Here is a 17,201-nt window from a genome sequence, read left to right as displayed (position 1 = left end):
GCCCAGCCCAGTTCTATTTTAAGTTTAATAGGGAACTGGTTTTGGGTGAGGTACTATGATAAGTAGAGAGCACAAAATGTCTTGAGGTCGGAGTGCAAAAAAATGCACAAACAATTTTTATAAATAAATTGTCAGGAAGCTTATTTGCTGTTTTCATTCTCTGGTTAATGTACAAATCCATTTGTTTGTATGGCGCTAAGCTCAGTTTTGGCTTTTTCGGATATAAAGCCTTACTTGTGTATTTTTAAGCGCATATTTAGGCTGGCATTTCATGACTGCCATTCCAGCTGACTTTTAACGCCCAATAGATATGCTTACATGGAGTATTTTGTTTTATTGTGATTATGTCACTTTATGTCGTTCGCTGAAAAATAACGGTTGTCAGGTACACGACTATAAATTACTTTATTTGTACATATGAATACCCCATATAAGGTTGCATCGGCGTAAACACTTTTCATGCCCATTATATATTTCATCATCAACTGTAGTTTTTTGCTAAATACCTCTAAGGTGCAGTTTTTCACTGCTGTTTGCTAGCATTTCTTTACTTTAAACTCTACTCCTTTAGCATCAAAGGCAGTTTAAAACTTTGTTTCAATTAAGCGCGCATTGGAGAACTGCGCCTTAAGTAAATATAATATTTTTGGTAGTCTCAGAATTGTAGGATGAGAGAAATTCTGCTCATTCATCGCTTCATGCTCTGTAACTGACACAAATTGATAATTTTACGCAAACTAAACTTTTTATTTTTATTTCTATTTCCTTTGGCACACTCTCGACTCATTTCATACGCACTGATTCATATCTAACATTTTCTTTATTATGCGCTCTCGCTCTCTCCGACACTGTCGCTCCAACTTGCCTTGCAACTAATCTTAGTTTTTGTATATAAATCTTTAAGTAATTTTAAAATTTCACTCTCTTCAGTAAGTATTCGCATTAAATAATCGAAATGTACAATATTAAAACTCAAATTCACGTAAATATTTTTAACAGTTGAGAAAAACGAAGTTCGTTTCTTTAGTCCTTCGCTCAGTACTACTACTACTATACACCTTAATTAAATAGGATTTTTTTCTATAGCTACTTGCAAGATACATAGGCGCATTTCACTGTAACTACTACACTCGTAAAGCAGTAGTGTATATATTGTAAGAAAAATTTTTATAAGATCACCAAAGGCACCTACGATTTAGCGGCGCCTTTATAGATTACTTATGAGTTACCGATGATTAATATTTGCAGCGTAAAAAGTATTTGAAATTAACTAACTTTTTCTCTAAAAAGTATTTAAACACTGTTTTTTTCTTGCCTACTCGTAAAAGAAATTAGTCAGTCAATTTTTTCTTCTAATAAATTTTCCAAAGAGAAGCTATTAGTTGTAAGTAATGAATTACTATAAATACAATAAATAGATAGCAAAACAACAACAACAACAAAATGCGTGTTTGTATGTGTGTGAAATGTGAGCAATTTGTGTGTGTATGTGCGTTAGTGTTGTAAATTTATAAATAGGAATTTTGTGTATCTTTTGTTCACTGCGTAAATCTGTCTGCAGCGCCCACCAAAACTAAAATAACAAAAAAGAAAAAGTAAACAAACAAAGCACTCATATGCAAAAGTAGGTGTACATACAAATATAATATTTATTTATCAAAGCAAAATTATGCAAAATTATGTGTCGCTACCAGTTGCATAAACGCCAACAAATATGCAATAAATTTTTAGTTTTTGAAGCCGCCATTTATCCCTTTTGCATCATTCGACGGAATAATTCGCGCGAACAAAAACTCTCTCTTATCAACAAGAACGGAATAATTCGCAATAAATTATCTTTTTGTTAAAGTTTGAGGAAAACAAATAATTTTGGTAACATTATTTTTTATCAGAGACAAACAGTGAAAAGTCTTGCCGATGCACGCCTTTATTGACGCAAGGTGCGCACATTTCGAGCGGTGATGCAAAAGTAAATTGGCAGCGCAAAAAGGGAAAGTAAAAAATAAAAACCATTTAAAAACAAAACAAGTAAAATAAAATGAAAAACAAAAAAATGAAATCAAATAAAATGAAATCAAATGAAAAAAGAAATAAAAATCATATGAACAAAAAAAATTATATTAATAAAAATAAGCAGGGCACCCATGTACCTTTTTGGTCAATAATTTTGCGTCTCTGTAACAAAAAAATTTTTGTTGCTCCCCTAAACCAAAAAAAAAAAACATAAAAAAAATAAAAACAAAAAAAAAAAGAATAAAAAAATTAACTAAATAAAAAATAATATAAAAATAAAAATAAAGTGAAAAAAATTAATAAAACCAAATAATCAGCGTACCCATCTACCACTTTGGCCACAATAATTCTGGTAATTCTGGTAAAAAAAAAATTTTGTTGCTCCCCTAAAACACAAAAAAAAACAAAAAAAAGTAAGAAAAAAATAAAATATAAAAAAATATGTTAATAAAAAAAAATAAAATATAAAAAAAATATATTAATAAAAACCAAAAAAATAATCAGCGTACCCATCTACCACTTTGGCCACAATAATTCTGCGTATCTGCAAAAAACAAACTATGAAAAAGAAAATTACATCAATTTTTTGTTGCTCCCTTACCCTGTGAATATTTGTATATAATCATATAAATATTTATATATAAATGTATATGTGTGTTAACTTTAGGCTGTGTTCGCTAGTTGGATACCAGAAATCACTGAACTGGCAGCGCAAAGAAGCAAATATGGTGGAACATATAGCAAGGATCCTAGAAAAAGGTACACCAACCACTGCGTTGTACCGCTCTAGCGTAACTCTATACCTACATACCAATACATATCTATTTTATAAACAAATACCCATACAACAAAAACAATTAGCATTACAACAACAGCATTACTTATTTAGTGTGATAAGTAATTAAGTAAGCATTAAAAAATAATATTGCAAAACAATATTAATTTTTTATTTTAAACATGCAACGTAAACAAAAACATAAAAAAAACATTTTACTCACTCGAATTGAATTGTTTCTCATAAACTGAACAACCCCAAAAAACGAATATTCTACTCAATTATTTAACTTAATGAATTTAGAATTTTTAAAAATATTTTTCCTTTTTTCCTTAAAAAAATTGTTAACTGGTATTATTTCAGTTCTTACTTTTTCTTTGAAAGACATTTATTTAATTTTATTATCATTTCTGTTTGCTATTTATTTTGACCCTCTTGATTTCTTTCTCTTTCGCTGAATACTTCATTTCTGAGAATTGTATATTCGGCTAGGCAGTCAACGAAAAACATTCTTTGTGCAATTTTAAATTTAATAAATTCAAAAATGTAAATAAATTTTAAATTAACAAAAAAATACAGAATAGTTATAATATTTAAAGCAATTAGAAATCCTCTGTTGCAGCTTTATGCGCAAATTTAAAATCAAAAATTTGTTTCCCCCCTAAAACGCTTATCCAAATCCAACGCAATTTTTTGTGAATAAAAGAAAAAAGAGAAAAATAAGAAAATTAGACCATTTTTTTTGATTGATAAACATTTTTTGTATGTATTTTGCACTCTCCTTTAACTTAATAAAATGTTTAACAAAAATTCTACAAAACTGCAGTATTAGCAACAACAGAAAAACGATAAAAAAAAAATTAGTTAGAACTTCCAGCGTTCATGAGAAAGGCATTGGTTTCTTGGCGGCATGTGTTTCTACTACTTTTCTTAAGTGTTTAGCTATACATACATACATTTTGTTCTCCATTCGAAAATACGTAGTATCGAAGCGGTAATAACTGCGCTAGGCTAAGCGCTACATTTACAAGGAGTATCTAAAGCAGCATAAACTACTTTTTCTTACAACTAAATAAATGCACTAAAAGAAGCTGCATTTGGTTTTTTAAATGTGTAAATTTACATGCATTTGTACCTAAAAATTGGTTAAAAAACAAAAAAAAATACATAAAAAAACACTTCAACTCGAATGCTTCTGTAAAGCAAATGGATTTTTTGTTTTGGTTTGTAAAAAGCTTCACGAATATTTTGTTTTCAATTTCACATGCATAAAAATATATTTTGCAAAGCTTAAAATTAAAAAAAAAATAAGAAAAATTATGAAAACTGAACCTTCTACTGTTCCCAAAACTTTCACATAAAACAAAATATCCGTTTACTTTGATTTAATTAATTAATTTAAACTTTTTACTTTCCTGCCGTCTTTTTTTTCTTTTACATTTTTCAATTTTTCAAAACTCGCTCCGTTTTTTTTTTTGGCAGCGCACGTTTTAATTAAGGCTGGCTTTTGCTTCCTTGCGCTCTCACAGCTATAAATAATAGTATGAAAGCAAAATACACGCACTCACTCTGTCACATCCATAATCGCTTAGCGAACGCCGAGTGATTTTCATTTCCCGCGATATTTGCTCGTTGCTCTCAAATGATGTTGATTACACGCAGCTATTTATGTTACTCTATTTGAAATGTTTTTTATAAACTAACATCAGTTTGATTTGCCGTTCATTTTCGCATATTTATCTACATTTTACAATCACACAAACACCCAATGCGATTATTAGTCGACATGAAATATCTAAATACCTGAAAAAATAAAACATGGCAATCCCCCAGTTGCACCCTTTAGTATGCGTCATTTCCTTTTCGCTTTGCATGATTTTATTTTTTTATACAAAACACTTTTCTTATTTATGCCTCTCACAAACAAAATAACAAAATAAAAATGCTAAATATTGCTAAAACCTTGAACATATCTTCGAGACGAGTGTACCAACAGAAGAAATAATAATAATCCAAAGTCGAATGTACGTAGCCCGCGGTATTTAAAAATTCGCCTTGTTTTTTGAACACACCTCGTATTTTGAATTTGTTGAATTTACTAATATTGGCGGATCTCTCAAATTCAAATTCTTACTTTTGGTTGGGTTGGTTGGTTTAAATGATGATTCGTCCAAAATCGAACTAGCGCTTCCGCAACATTTTGTTGCCACATCCTCATTACCAACTTGTTTACCAGTTATTTACAGCATGACTATGTACCCTATGATCTGAAAGTAACGGGAATGTTTAAATAAAACAAAACTGAGTTAAATTTGAGGCAAATTTATTTTATTTTATCTCCTTCAAAATATGACCCGTCTGAAGCAACACACATGTGCCAACGTTTAACCATGTTCTCTATGCACCCCTGGTAGGCCGACGAAGGGATGGCCTTCAGCTCCTTCGTCGCATTCTCTTTGATCTCCTTTATCAACTGAAATCTACTTTCACAAAGTGGTAACTTCAACTTGGGAAACAAAAACTAGTCGCACGGGGCCATATCTGGTGAATACGGTGCTTATTTGGTGTTTAGTCAAATAATCCAGCACAATTTGGGCACGGCGCGATGGCGCGTTACCATCATGCAAAAGCCAAGAAATGTTTGCCCACATTTCCGGCGTTTGCGACGTACAGTATCTCCCAAACGCTTCAATACGGATAAATAATATTCTTTATTGACTGTCTGGCCCAATGGAAGGTACTCATGGTGCACCTTGGTAATCGAAGAAAACAGTCAATTAAACATTCCCGGTACTTTTTGATAATAGGGTATATCCAGTCTGTGCGGTTCAGGAACCTTATTAATAAGTTATAGGTTGTTGACATCTAAGCCAGACAGTTGTTCGAGACTCTCAAACAACCTATTAGGCCAGAGTTAACACTCTGTCCTTCCATAGGGCAGGGCATTGGAAGACTGTTTCCTTTTTCTCCGGTTGTTTGCAACTGTAACAGTATGTGTTGTGAGGGATGGCCATTTTGGCTGCTAGTTCTCTGACAGACCAAAAGCCAGTTATGATTGCTGTTAGTCTCCAGGCGTGCCGTCGTTTCTTGTTTATCAATGCTGACGATTGCTTACTTTTAGTTTACTAAACAATCTGCTTCAACCATTTCTAATCTAATCTAAATATCAGCAAATATCTATCCATTAACTAATTCGGTGCACAGGAAAAGAATTTTGTGAATTATTTTTAGCAATGAAAAAAATTTTAAATTATGAGTTTATTTCTATATAAAATGAACACAACCTGCAGCAGAGCTGGATGCATATTAAACTGTTGTCATAACATTTAGCACGCACACATTGACACTAAAGATATGTTTACTGTGACTGGCTCAATATCAACTACAGGAACACGTGGGGCTTTTACGTTGTGACTACTAAATAATACTGTTGTTATGTTAAACGCTCTAACACCAATACCGAAACGAAGGACTTACTGCAACCTAAGCACAATTCGCTATTAAAATTTGCCATAAATTATAATTTTCTTTCTATATCGGTGTTCTTTTTATTCTTTATTTTAATTTCTTAGCTTTTATTGTTTATTAGTTATTTTTTATTTGTTTAAATAGTTTGCCAATGAATAATTGCTTATGCCATTTCAGTTGTAATTTAAGGCTTGCTTTATTGCCACGAGTTACCCAGTAGCACAAAATATTTGATGGAAGATAACAGAGGTTTATATATTTTATAGTTTATATTACATAAACAAAAATTTTATACATACATACAGATATAGATTTTTCATTGTGCATAAATTTCCAGTTTCGTTCGTGACTCCTTCGTTCTTTAATGTCACACCAAATAGTTCAGGTGCCGTATTTGGTAAAGGATCTTTCAATCTCGAATGGCATTTCAAAAATAATTTTTTTTCGCAAAAATTTGGCCCAAGGCTTACAAGGTTTTCGCACCATTTTTTCGCCAAACCTATTTAATTAATATAATTGTATAGAGGAATACCACTTCTGTGCTAAGAGTACACCGGACTTGTCTTATCTATAAAATGAGAATGGTTCAATTATTTATTGAATGCTATTTTATCCGCTATAAAGTTGAATAATAATAATTAATAATGTTAATTTGCATAGAAGTTGGAACTCGGCAACCAGTCTTTAAAAGACTTTGAATTCATCCGATTTGTATTTTTGACTTCTTCTTGATCATGCTTTCCACCAAAAAATAAACGTTATGAAATAGTCTAATCGACAAAAAATCTTCTGCTCAAATATGAACGAGACTGATTTAATAAAACACAAACGGTTAATTATTGTTCAATTTTTATTTTATCTCCTTCAAAGTAATCACCATTGGAGGCGATACACATAGGATGCCAATCATCATAGCATTTCTGGAAGGCTGATTTCGGTATGGATTTCAGTTCCTTCTTCGAATTCTCTTTTATGACTTCAATTGTCTCAAAATGTTTTCCACGGAGCGGCAACTTGAGCTTGGGAAACAGGAAAAAGTCAATGGAGCCATATCAGGCGAATACGGTGCTTGCGGAACGATATTAACATTATTTTGTTCAAATAATCGCGAGCAAGACGTGATGTGTGAGCTGGTGCATTATCGTGATGCAAGAACCATGACTTGTTGTCCCACAATTCCTTCCTTTTAAGACGAATGTTCTCGCGCAAACGCTTTAAAACGTCTAAATAATATTCCTTATTAACAGTTTGGCCAGGTGGAAGGAATTCATAATGCATCACACCACGAAAATCCAAAAAAAACTGTCATCATGACCTGTATTTTTGAACGACTTTGACGTGCTCTTTGACGGCCCTCTTTGAACGATTTGTACCACTGGAAAACACGTGCACGCGATAGAGCAGAGTCCCCATAGGTTGTCTGCAAGATTTTTAAGACGTCTGAAGCCGAAATTTTGTTGGAATAACAAAATTTCAAACAAATTCTTTGTTCAACTTGAATTTCCATCGTTAAATTCGAAAAACACACTCGGGCTTGACTTGTTTACAGTAGCACAGAAAACAAACTATGTGACATATCACGCTGAAATTTACCGTGTAAGCTTATAACAGTCCTACCAAAAAACAAAAAATTTATTTTTGCCATATGTCATCCGCGGACCGTTTTATTGAGCATACCGTCATATTTGAGCAGAAGTATATCATCTACTAACTGTTATGAAGCAACTTTTCCGTGAAACTTCAGTATTCGGGCAAGGTTTTCAATTTGTAACTTCGACATAATGCCTCTTTTGGGTCCCTAATTTTGTTACATTTGTGCACTTCTCTTATTTTTATTCAATATTTGGCAGGAGTTACTCCTGGCAAGGCACACTAAACATAATCGGCTACTACGGCCGCTTACTCATACTAATCTTTTTTTTTTCGTGTAAATAAACACTTTGTGTAATTTGATCATCAGAATTAAAAATGAGGACTTCTAAGGACACAATTTTTTTTGGATTATATATTTTTTATTATTATACCATTAAATGATTGTTTAAAAAAAATCGACTGCTGCATTCGTTTCGGAAGAAGTTCTATGAGTGGCTGCCAAAAAATTGAGTCAACGGTTTTTACTTACATTAAAAATAAAAGGTAGTATAGTCCAATAAATGCAAAATTAACAACAGTTAAAATGAGATAAAATACTGTGGAGAAGTATTTACTTTATATATTTATTCCACAAAAAAAGAAACATTTTGATGATACATTTTTATATGTAGACTGACTGTGCCAAAAAAAAAAATAAATGAAGCCAATAATGAATTTGTTGGTTATTCTATTTGATGAAGAATTGAGTTACCAAAAGCAGTAGCAAATTATGCCATTTTTGCCACTCCGTTGTTAGTTTTAAAAACTACGTTTAAAAAAGCTTTGCAGCGGTGTAGAAATTTTCTTTGCCCACATAGAATAAACGCAATCGATTTCGGAATATACGCGAATATTTTTCCATAAAAATCAAAAATTGCTGGTCTGCATCAGTTCTGAAAAATATCTTTGTTTATTTTTTCCTTTGTTCCTCTCTAAAGCCAGAAGAAATAATAATAATAATAATCAGTTCTGGATTACGTTGCGCCCGTTTGGTCGCCCGATTGGTAGTGATTCGCAGTGGATTAAGCTTCCGGCTTGTCAAAGTACTGCCATTAGGACAGCCACGGGATGCTTCCTGACGTCTCCCTTGCAACAACGGGGTTTCTATTCTATTTCTTCCTATTGAAGAGATAAGTAACTCCTGATTAGTGGCTACTGCAGTAACCATCACAACAGTCACTTACGGGGTACTGAACCACCTCCGAGGCGGGTCAGGAGGCGTCTCTTCAACTACACTGACGAGATCCGGAAGCGAACACACCCACAACAACTGGACCAGACACTTTACTATAGACAGATATTAAACGGCAGGCATTAAACGACGATGCTCTTACCACCTTCCTAAACTCCCGATCCCGTACGAAGAGTTTCAACTGTCCGGTTACTTTGGCACAATTACGCTCAGAATATTGTAGCAGTTTAAACTGATACCTATGGAGAATCGACCCTGACATACTGAACATATATCTGGCATATGAATGCACAGCGCACGATACTAACCACTTATCGACATGTTCCCTTGAACCCACTCACCTAACACCCCTCTTCCTTTGGACCCAACCGTCGAAGCTGCACGTTTCTTGTGGCTACCGGTGACAACCGGTGACTACGGCGTACTACCAGGGCGTGATGAACTGCTACAACAACAACAACAACACAAGCTGCGCCAACAACAACAAAAACAACGGCTGTAGTAGTAGTAGTATCATCAACAACAAATTCAACAACAACAACAGCTGTAAGAACAACAATAAATACAACAAATACATCAGCAGCAACAACAACAGCTGTATAAACAACAACAACCACCATCACCACCACCACAACAACAACCATAATTGCAGCAGCAACAACAACAACGATTTATTTTTTTCATTTTAATTGTCCCCCAAACGTACATCGGAAAATTTTCTGCGTTGCTACTGTTTCGCCGACACTCTTTAATTTAGCAGAAATAATTATGTTCTTAAAAAATGGTTCCACTTAAACTCTTTGCCATATGAACTACTAACACATATTTAATAACTGACACAAAAAATTTGCAAATCTGAACTAAAATCTACAAATCTTGCAAGAGAACGCAGCGAGAAAGAAAGAAATCAAAAGTCTATTTTAGCTTAAAAGAAATTGCTGCAATTATTACTTTTGTGTTTATTTTTTATTTATTCATGTTAATATGCTAATATTTATACTTTCATTAATAGCATACGCCTATATTTATACATATTTTTTTTTCTTTTAAAGAATTCAGTTTCTGCCTTCTTTCGTTTGTTTTGTTTTGAATTTACTTTCGCCTTGTCAAGCAGAGGATTTTAGTGTTATTCAGCGCAAATTTTAATTAGCTTAACTTATTGTCTTTCAATTTTTTACTAACATACATAATTCAAATTTATTTAAAAAAATGTTTGAAGTAAAGTCTCGTTTTTTTCATTAAATACGTCCACTATCACAATTCCTTGCGTATAAGTAAATTTTCACAAGTTTTTATAGTTTGATGATGCTGTAGCTTTGCATTCTATTACTTAACGCAGTCGTATTACACCGTTGAAATATACTTACATATATAGCAATTATTTATTGAATATATTTTCATATAAAATAAAAAAATTAAAAAGAAAACAAAAAATTGTGTAAAAATTATTTCAAATATTTTTAATGAGTTAAATTTTATTGCTTGCACCGTTCGTTCATTCGTTCGTTCGTTCGTTCTGGTTCGTACTAAATGCCGCAGCCACGCATAGAAAAAGTCAGGCGAAAAACAAAAACGTGCTTAACAGAAAAAGCTTACACTATAATACAAATAAAAGCAATAATGAATAATTAACTATTAAAATTTTGTCACTGTCTTTCGTTAAACTAAAAAACAAATAATATAAAATATTTAGCTTTACAGAACATGCAGAGCTTTCAGAAATTTCAATTCTCCCCTCATCAATTGTAACCCTAAAATATCCAATTAAATCCTGAGACTCCTGCGAAATTCCTGCTGTACCAACTGTATTCATCAACTAGATAACTTACATACCTACTACATATCCACAGATTTTTCACAGTTTATGTGTGTATATGTAGGTCATTACCAACAACAACCATCAATGCCAACTGCACATACTCACATTTAGTGCACCCAGTATTAGTTGAATCTTTCACATTTCACAAATTATCACAAATTCGTTAGGGTAGTCGTTGGTTTCTACAATTCTAGTTTAAAAATTTAACGCTTTTCGGAAAATACAATTTTTATGAGCAATCCAGTTTTTGGGTCATACTAAAGTTGCACATTTTAGCTGCCTACCAAAACAACTTATTGAGTTTATTGATAGGTGTAGCCATAATTATGACAAATTAAAAATCCTCAACAAGTATTTTTCTCTTTTTCTAGTATTTTTTGAAATCGCTATTCATTTATTACGTGTAGAATAAAAAACAAGGTAAACATAATTGTTGTGTCCCAAAACCTCAGCGTAAGAAAATACACATTTTCAAAGCTATTTAAAAACTGAGTAGAGTTCAAAAATTGTTAGACTTTTAGCAACGCGCCATTAACGAAAATGTTAATATGTAGTTGATTTCATGTAGGCCTTTATTTTTTGTTTATAATATTTTTGATGCATTTATAATTAAGAGATTTTTTCATCATATGCCGTTGTAAATACGTACTTTATAAATTTATACGCAATTAAATAGGCATATATCTTTTTGTGTATATGTATATATAGTTGTAGTCTATATAAAGGCATTTAATGGTAATAATTTTTTCGGTAGCTCCACCTAAAAAACAAAAAAAACAAACACATTCCCCAAGAAATCAACGCCTCTTGAGCAAAATTTTTAGCAATTAGCGTAAAATATAAAAAACAATTTACTAAATTATGACCATTTTTTAACTTGTATTCTGAAAACTGTTGGATACGCATACTCAATTATAAATACTTCCATACTACTTCTGACCACTACTTCTGATTCAGTTCTTGAGTTCAGTTTAACTTCGAACATTTACATTGCGATTATTTTTATTTTTATAACTTTTCTTTTTTATTAGCGGAACACTTCAACTACTCTTACCAAAAATCTGTACAATTCTATATTTATTACAAAAGATTTCATATTCAAAATATTTTCTCAAGAATCAACAATTGATAGCAGGATCAACTCACCGATAATTTAGTGCTAAATTGGATAAGTACCAATTGCAACGAAGGAATGCAAAAAAATTACTTTTCGTGCTGACCTAAATATATTTCCTTAAGTGCATTTTTTTCTATCAAACCTTCGGGCGATTTATTAAATGTTGAGAAATATGAAACATTCAGTTTCAGTCATTTTAGAGAAATTTTGTTTAATAATTTTTAGCTGTTGCGCGAAGCTCTCTTCTTAACTGATAACGGCTTACGCGACTTTGGCCGAATTTAACAAAGCGCGCCAGTCGTTTCTTTCTCGTGCTAACCGACGCCAGTTCGACACGCCAAGTGAAGCCAAGTCCTTCTCCACTTGATCTTTTCATTGAATATCAAGGCACTCCATTGAATATCAAGCACTGCCACACTAGACTTAGGATCATTTTCTCAACTTCTTCTAATGTCAACATTAGGACACAAGTAGAGCAATTTTTCGATTTCATTTTCTAATTTCTAATGAACCGCAGCGCAAAATAAGGAATAACGTCGAAATCAGCTGTTTAAAATGAAACAGATCCAAAGAGAATCTATTAAAGGTAGTATCGGTAAATCAGGATATTTGTTTTTTTTTTCTTCTTGTTTTTCTTTCGCCGTGTCCATGTGGCTGTCAGCACAAAATGAAACTCGGCGAATCCATTCTTTGTTTTCTACTTTGCCAATACTTTGCTTTGACAATCAAATCTACAAAACATTGTTGTTGGCAGTGCAACCACCTTTTATGAATGCTCCTTGAACAAATCCATTGAATTTTATTCCATTTTAATTTAAAATAAAAGAATAAAACTGAACACTAATCAAAAAGTGTTTGCCAAAAACGGCAGCAAATGCTTTTAAAGTGCCAAAGAGAAGGCAATTCGTTTGGATTTAATATAGTTCAGAAGCGCCGAAAAGTTTCATTCAACTTGCTTAATTTTAACAAAAAGTTGTGAAAACTACCATAAAATTGTTTCTTCAAACTGTAACATTAAAGAAAGAAAACAAATTGAAATTTTCTTTAATACCATAAATTAATTATTCACATTGCTCTTGCAGGGGGAGTATCAACATTTTAACATGCTGTTGGGCAAACATTTTACGAGTTCCAGTAGAAATGTTGTCTGCTCTGTAAATAGTTAACTCTGTGGTGCTCTCATTTCTCTGTAAGTCTATGTGTAAAGCAAAACTAAAATAGTGCATTGTAGGTCATTGCTTTAACAGGAACCATAGTTAGCAGCTGGTGTAAATAAATCAGTAGCCTTTACTGTCTTCGTGCTGTCAGTCAGTAAACACAATTCCAAAGCTGTGTGATACCAAATTACTCTCAAGTCTAGTATTTTTCTTTGTTGTTTCTCGGTTTCTTGCAGTGATTTGATGCAGCAGAAATTTCTACAAATATAACACTCCAAATAGTAGCCACTATACAGGGCCACGGATCAATTGGGGACTCTTTACAGCATCATACTATATGTATATACAAACCAAGTGATGATGTAGAACCACTTGGCTCTTCACGTAGCATCTAATGAGTATCTACATAGGTTAAGCAAAAAAGAGAGCCCAAATTAAATGGTGGAATAAGTAAAGCTGCAGCACTAACAAATCACTAACAGCAATCAAGTTAAGCGCCGTGAAGCATTAGAAAGAGCACAAAGGGTTGCTTCAATTATATTCCTTTTATTGTATCACCGCGCCTGTCGTGGCGATCAAGAAGAAGCAGCGCAAATTCCTGAGAGCTTCGTACTTATCTGAGTCAATACCAGCAAATGCCACTTGTGAGCACTCCCCTCAAATTATTCTGTGTATTTAGCAGAGCGCGATGATGCAGTGGCGGTCAATTGATTTCTGCCAGTGATGACACTCAGATGCATTTTTATATTACAACAATATTTCTCATCTATATTGAGTGTTCGTTTTGTGAGCACCAACGAGACAGTACCCCCATATCTGCATGTAAAATCTTCTCTTTCTTGGGACTTTAATCCACTAAACGCCTCCTATATCCGATGAGACGGTATGTCCCCTTTTGGGCCTGCGAAGTCCGCCATTGTGCTGTAGTTCTTATATTTCTCTCAGCAGCATACCAAGAAGAAACAGCTGGTATAAGAAATTAAAGAAAACAAGTTTTTATGGATGAAATTTAACAACCTCCGATAGGCTTTACGCAGCGTGAGAACAAAACCCCAATTCAAAATACTTCAATGGTAATGTATGAATCGCTGAAAATTAGTTTAAGCTTCAAAACTGTTTTGTTTCAAAATAACGAATTTAGTTTTTTATATTTTTTTTACACATTTTAATACAAATAAAAAAAAACATTTGGTATGGATTTCTCTGCACATTGCATAATTTCGCGTCCTAATTGAATGGAACATTGATTGATTTAGCCAGGGACTTAGAGCGCTGCCAGTAGTACTGGATTCCAAATATTTATAAAAACAAAAACAAAAAAAAAACGAATATGTAAAAAAAATTCAAATTATTAAAAAAATAACGCATAAACAAATAAATTTTCGTTTTCAGCGTCCAGCGTTAACAAAATAAAAAAATAACTAAACCAAAAAAACAAAAACCCAAAAATTTATGAAAAAAAATTTTTATTCAAACTCTTCACTATCAATTCATTTCTCACACTGAACACAGGCGATTTTTGCAAGTTGTATACCTGAGATAATAGACTTGATTGGAACAAGAGCCAAATATGGGGGCACGTTAAAAAATGAGAGGGGTCGAAGGTGAGAAAATTTAACCAAAAATCTTTAAGTTATAAGTCGTTTATACGGAAAATGATAAATTAAATACAAAATATAACTAGCGACAAAATTAATTTTAATTCATTTTTTAATTATAGAAAATATTGATAAGCATACAATCATAAAAAAAGTTTATTTAATTTTTTTATAGTTTTTTTGTTTTTGTTTTTAATTATACAAAAGAACTTTTAGCAAATAAACACCAAATCAAAATGAAATTTCTGCAAAACATAGGAAAAATAAATTCATTGAAAAGAAAAATTACCAAATTTCAGTAAAATCAAAAACGTACTGGCAAATAAATTTACTTGAAAACAAAAAACAATAAAAAAAAAATAGTTACATATATGAAAGGTATACTAAGCTACTAAAACTCAGTTACTTTACTTTCAGTGTATTTTCATTTTCCTTTGCGGCTCATCCATATTATCAAATAAAATTGTTGCTACTCAAAATAATTTATTTCACCAAAACAAAAACAAAAAATTATGCAAAAACGCATTTAAAGCAAAACTATTTTATTGTACAATAAATAAATATTTGAAACTGCAATTTCTTTTTTGTTTGCTTCAAACAAAAAAGTGTATGAAATTTTATTTTGATTTTTACTGCAATGCAAAAACCCACAAAAAACAATCAATCAAACATTTGAAAACATTCAAAAAATTCTAAACCACTAATTAAAGAAACCCATTATCAAATTAGCCCACTCTAACAATCAGACAACAAAAATAAAAGCAGAAAATTCAAATTACTAAACTCCAAAAACACAACTCCAACGTCCACCCACGCAAATGCGTCCGACCTAAGCTCCCTGAATCACCCACCATTACATTTGCATGCGCACACAGCGAACACCAACAACAAGCTGAAATTTAGAATCAAATTGGCGTCGTTGTAAAAACAAAAAAACTGCACACTCCCCGCACGCAGCCCTACTAGCCACGCACCCGCCCAGCACCATAGCGACTACTGCGCAAGCAAATACGTGACAAAAAAAAATAAAATAGAAAAATGCCACTAAATACGCTGGCGCTAGCCGACTTAGTCCACACATATACATATCACCCCAAACAAAAAAAAAAAAAACAACAAAAACAAAAATAAAATCATTTACATATCAAAGAATTGAAACTAACTGAGCTACACAATTAGAAAACAATTAACGCTTCAAAAGCAACGTAATAAAGGTTAAATAGAAAATTAGAAAGTACAAACAAACAAAAAAAATTAATTAAATAGAAAATGAAATGTAAAAAATGATTATTTCCAGGCAGCAAAACAGATGGAAATCAAAATTTCAAAATTTTATACAAATCTATAACTAAATAAGCAAAATTAAAAAAAATATATATTATTTTCATATTAATTATTAAACGGTTAATAGTGAATTTGAAAAGACAAAATTAAAAAATTAAAAAAAAGTTAAACATAACCAAAATAGATAAAAAAAAATATTTTTATGCATTCAAAAATTTTTGAATTAAAAAGTTAAAAAAAAAAATATTTTTATGAATTCGAAAAATTTTGATATTTTTATGAATATTTTGATATTTTTATGAATTCAAAAAATTAAAATAAAGTTAAAAATAAAAAGAAAAAAGTTTTCATGAATTCAAAAAATTTTTGAATTACTAAAAGCATTTTTTTATATTAAGGGGGTAGTATGGTATTTTTTTTTTTTTTCATTTTTTTTTTTTTTTTTTTTAAATTATTCTATAACATCTTAAGATTATTGTGTGAAAGTTTGAAGTGCATTAGAATAAAATTGACAAAGACACAAAGGATTAAGTATCTACCTCTCCAACCGGATTTCACGCTGCCGAAAATAGCTACCTAATCTTTAAACGCGTTTTTCTCACACTTGCCTTTTTTACGGTCGGTGTCCACTGTAGATTCATATCTACTGCACCGATTCTTTTCAAATTTGTTTTTTTTTGTTTCTTTACTTTATTCACGAGGTAATGACGTCGAGTTTTTTTTTTTTTTAAATTTTGTCATATTTTAAAACAACAAAGTTTTCAAGTTTTTTTTATGAAAAATCGGTGTTTTGACTTTAAAGCGCTTTAAAAAATTTAAAAAAAAAAATTCGACGTTGTTACCTGCGAAATTTTATTAGCTGATGAAATCAATTTGGTTTTTTGATTTTAGTTGATCCAGTAATGAGTTCTGAGGGACACCGCAATAAAACTTTTTTATGAGACGTCCGCGAAGATTCGCTGCCACCAACTCATTTCTTCATAAAAATCAATGAAAATTTCACACAATATTCTTTAAATATGACTTTATAATGAAGTAATTTTAAAATTTTGAATAAATGAACTGTGTCGACAAAAAAAATTTCGAAAAATATGCTTGTTTTACACCGAATTAACCATACTACCCCCTTAATAACTGGTCAATTAG

General features: G+C 31.8%; 1 protein-coding gene across 20 annotated transcripts in view; it reads left to right on the top strand.

Annotated features, from left to right (window-relative positions):
• The window catches only part of LOC128855325 (calcium-activated potassium channel slowpoke), a 307,274-nt gene that overhangs the window by 143,378 nt on the left and 146,695 nt on the right, over nucleotides 1-17,201 (top strand). For 3 of the 20 annotated variants that reach the window (XM_054090145.1, XM_054090144.1, XM_054090142.1), the window contains exon 9: nucleotides 14,686-14,777. The exons of 15 other annotated variants lie outside the window; for them this stretch is intronic. In XM_054090145.1, the coding sequence (XP_053946120.1) occupies nucleotides 14,686-14,777 (92 nt within the window). Of the gene's footprint in view, nucleotides 1-2,680; nucleotides 2,773-14,685; nucleotides 14,778-17,201 lie in introns of all 20 variants that reach the window. 2 more of the 20 variants (XM_054090139.1, XM_054090143.1) reach the window with 1 other exon arrangement.

This window comes from Anastrepha ludens, chromosome 2 (assembly GCF_028408465.1).
Source record: "Anastrepha ludens isolate Willacy chromosome 2, idAnaLude1.1, whole genome shotgun sequence".
Taxonomy (NCBI): Eukaryota; Metazoa; Arthropoda; class Insecta; order Diptera; family Tephritidae; genus Anastrepha; species Anastrepha ludens.
The sequence above is the reverse complement of the archived record's forward strand: the minus strand, read 5'-3'. Positions and strand labels throughout refer to the sequence as shown.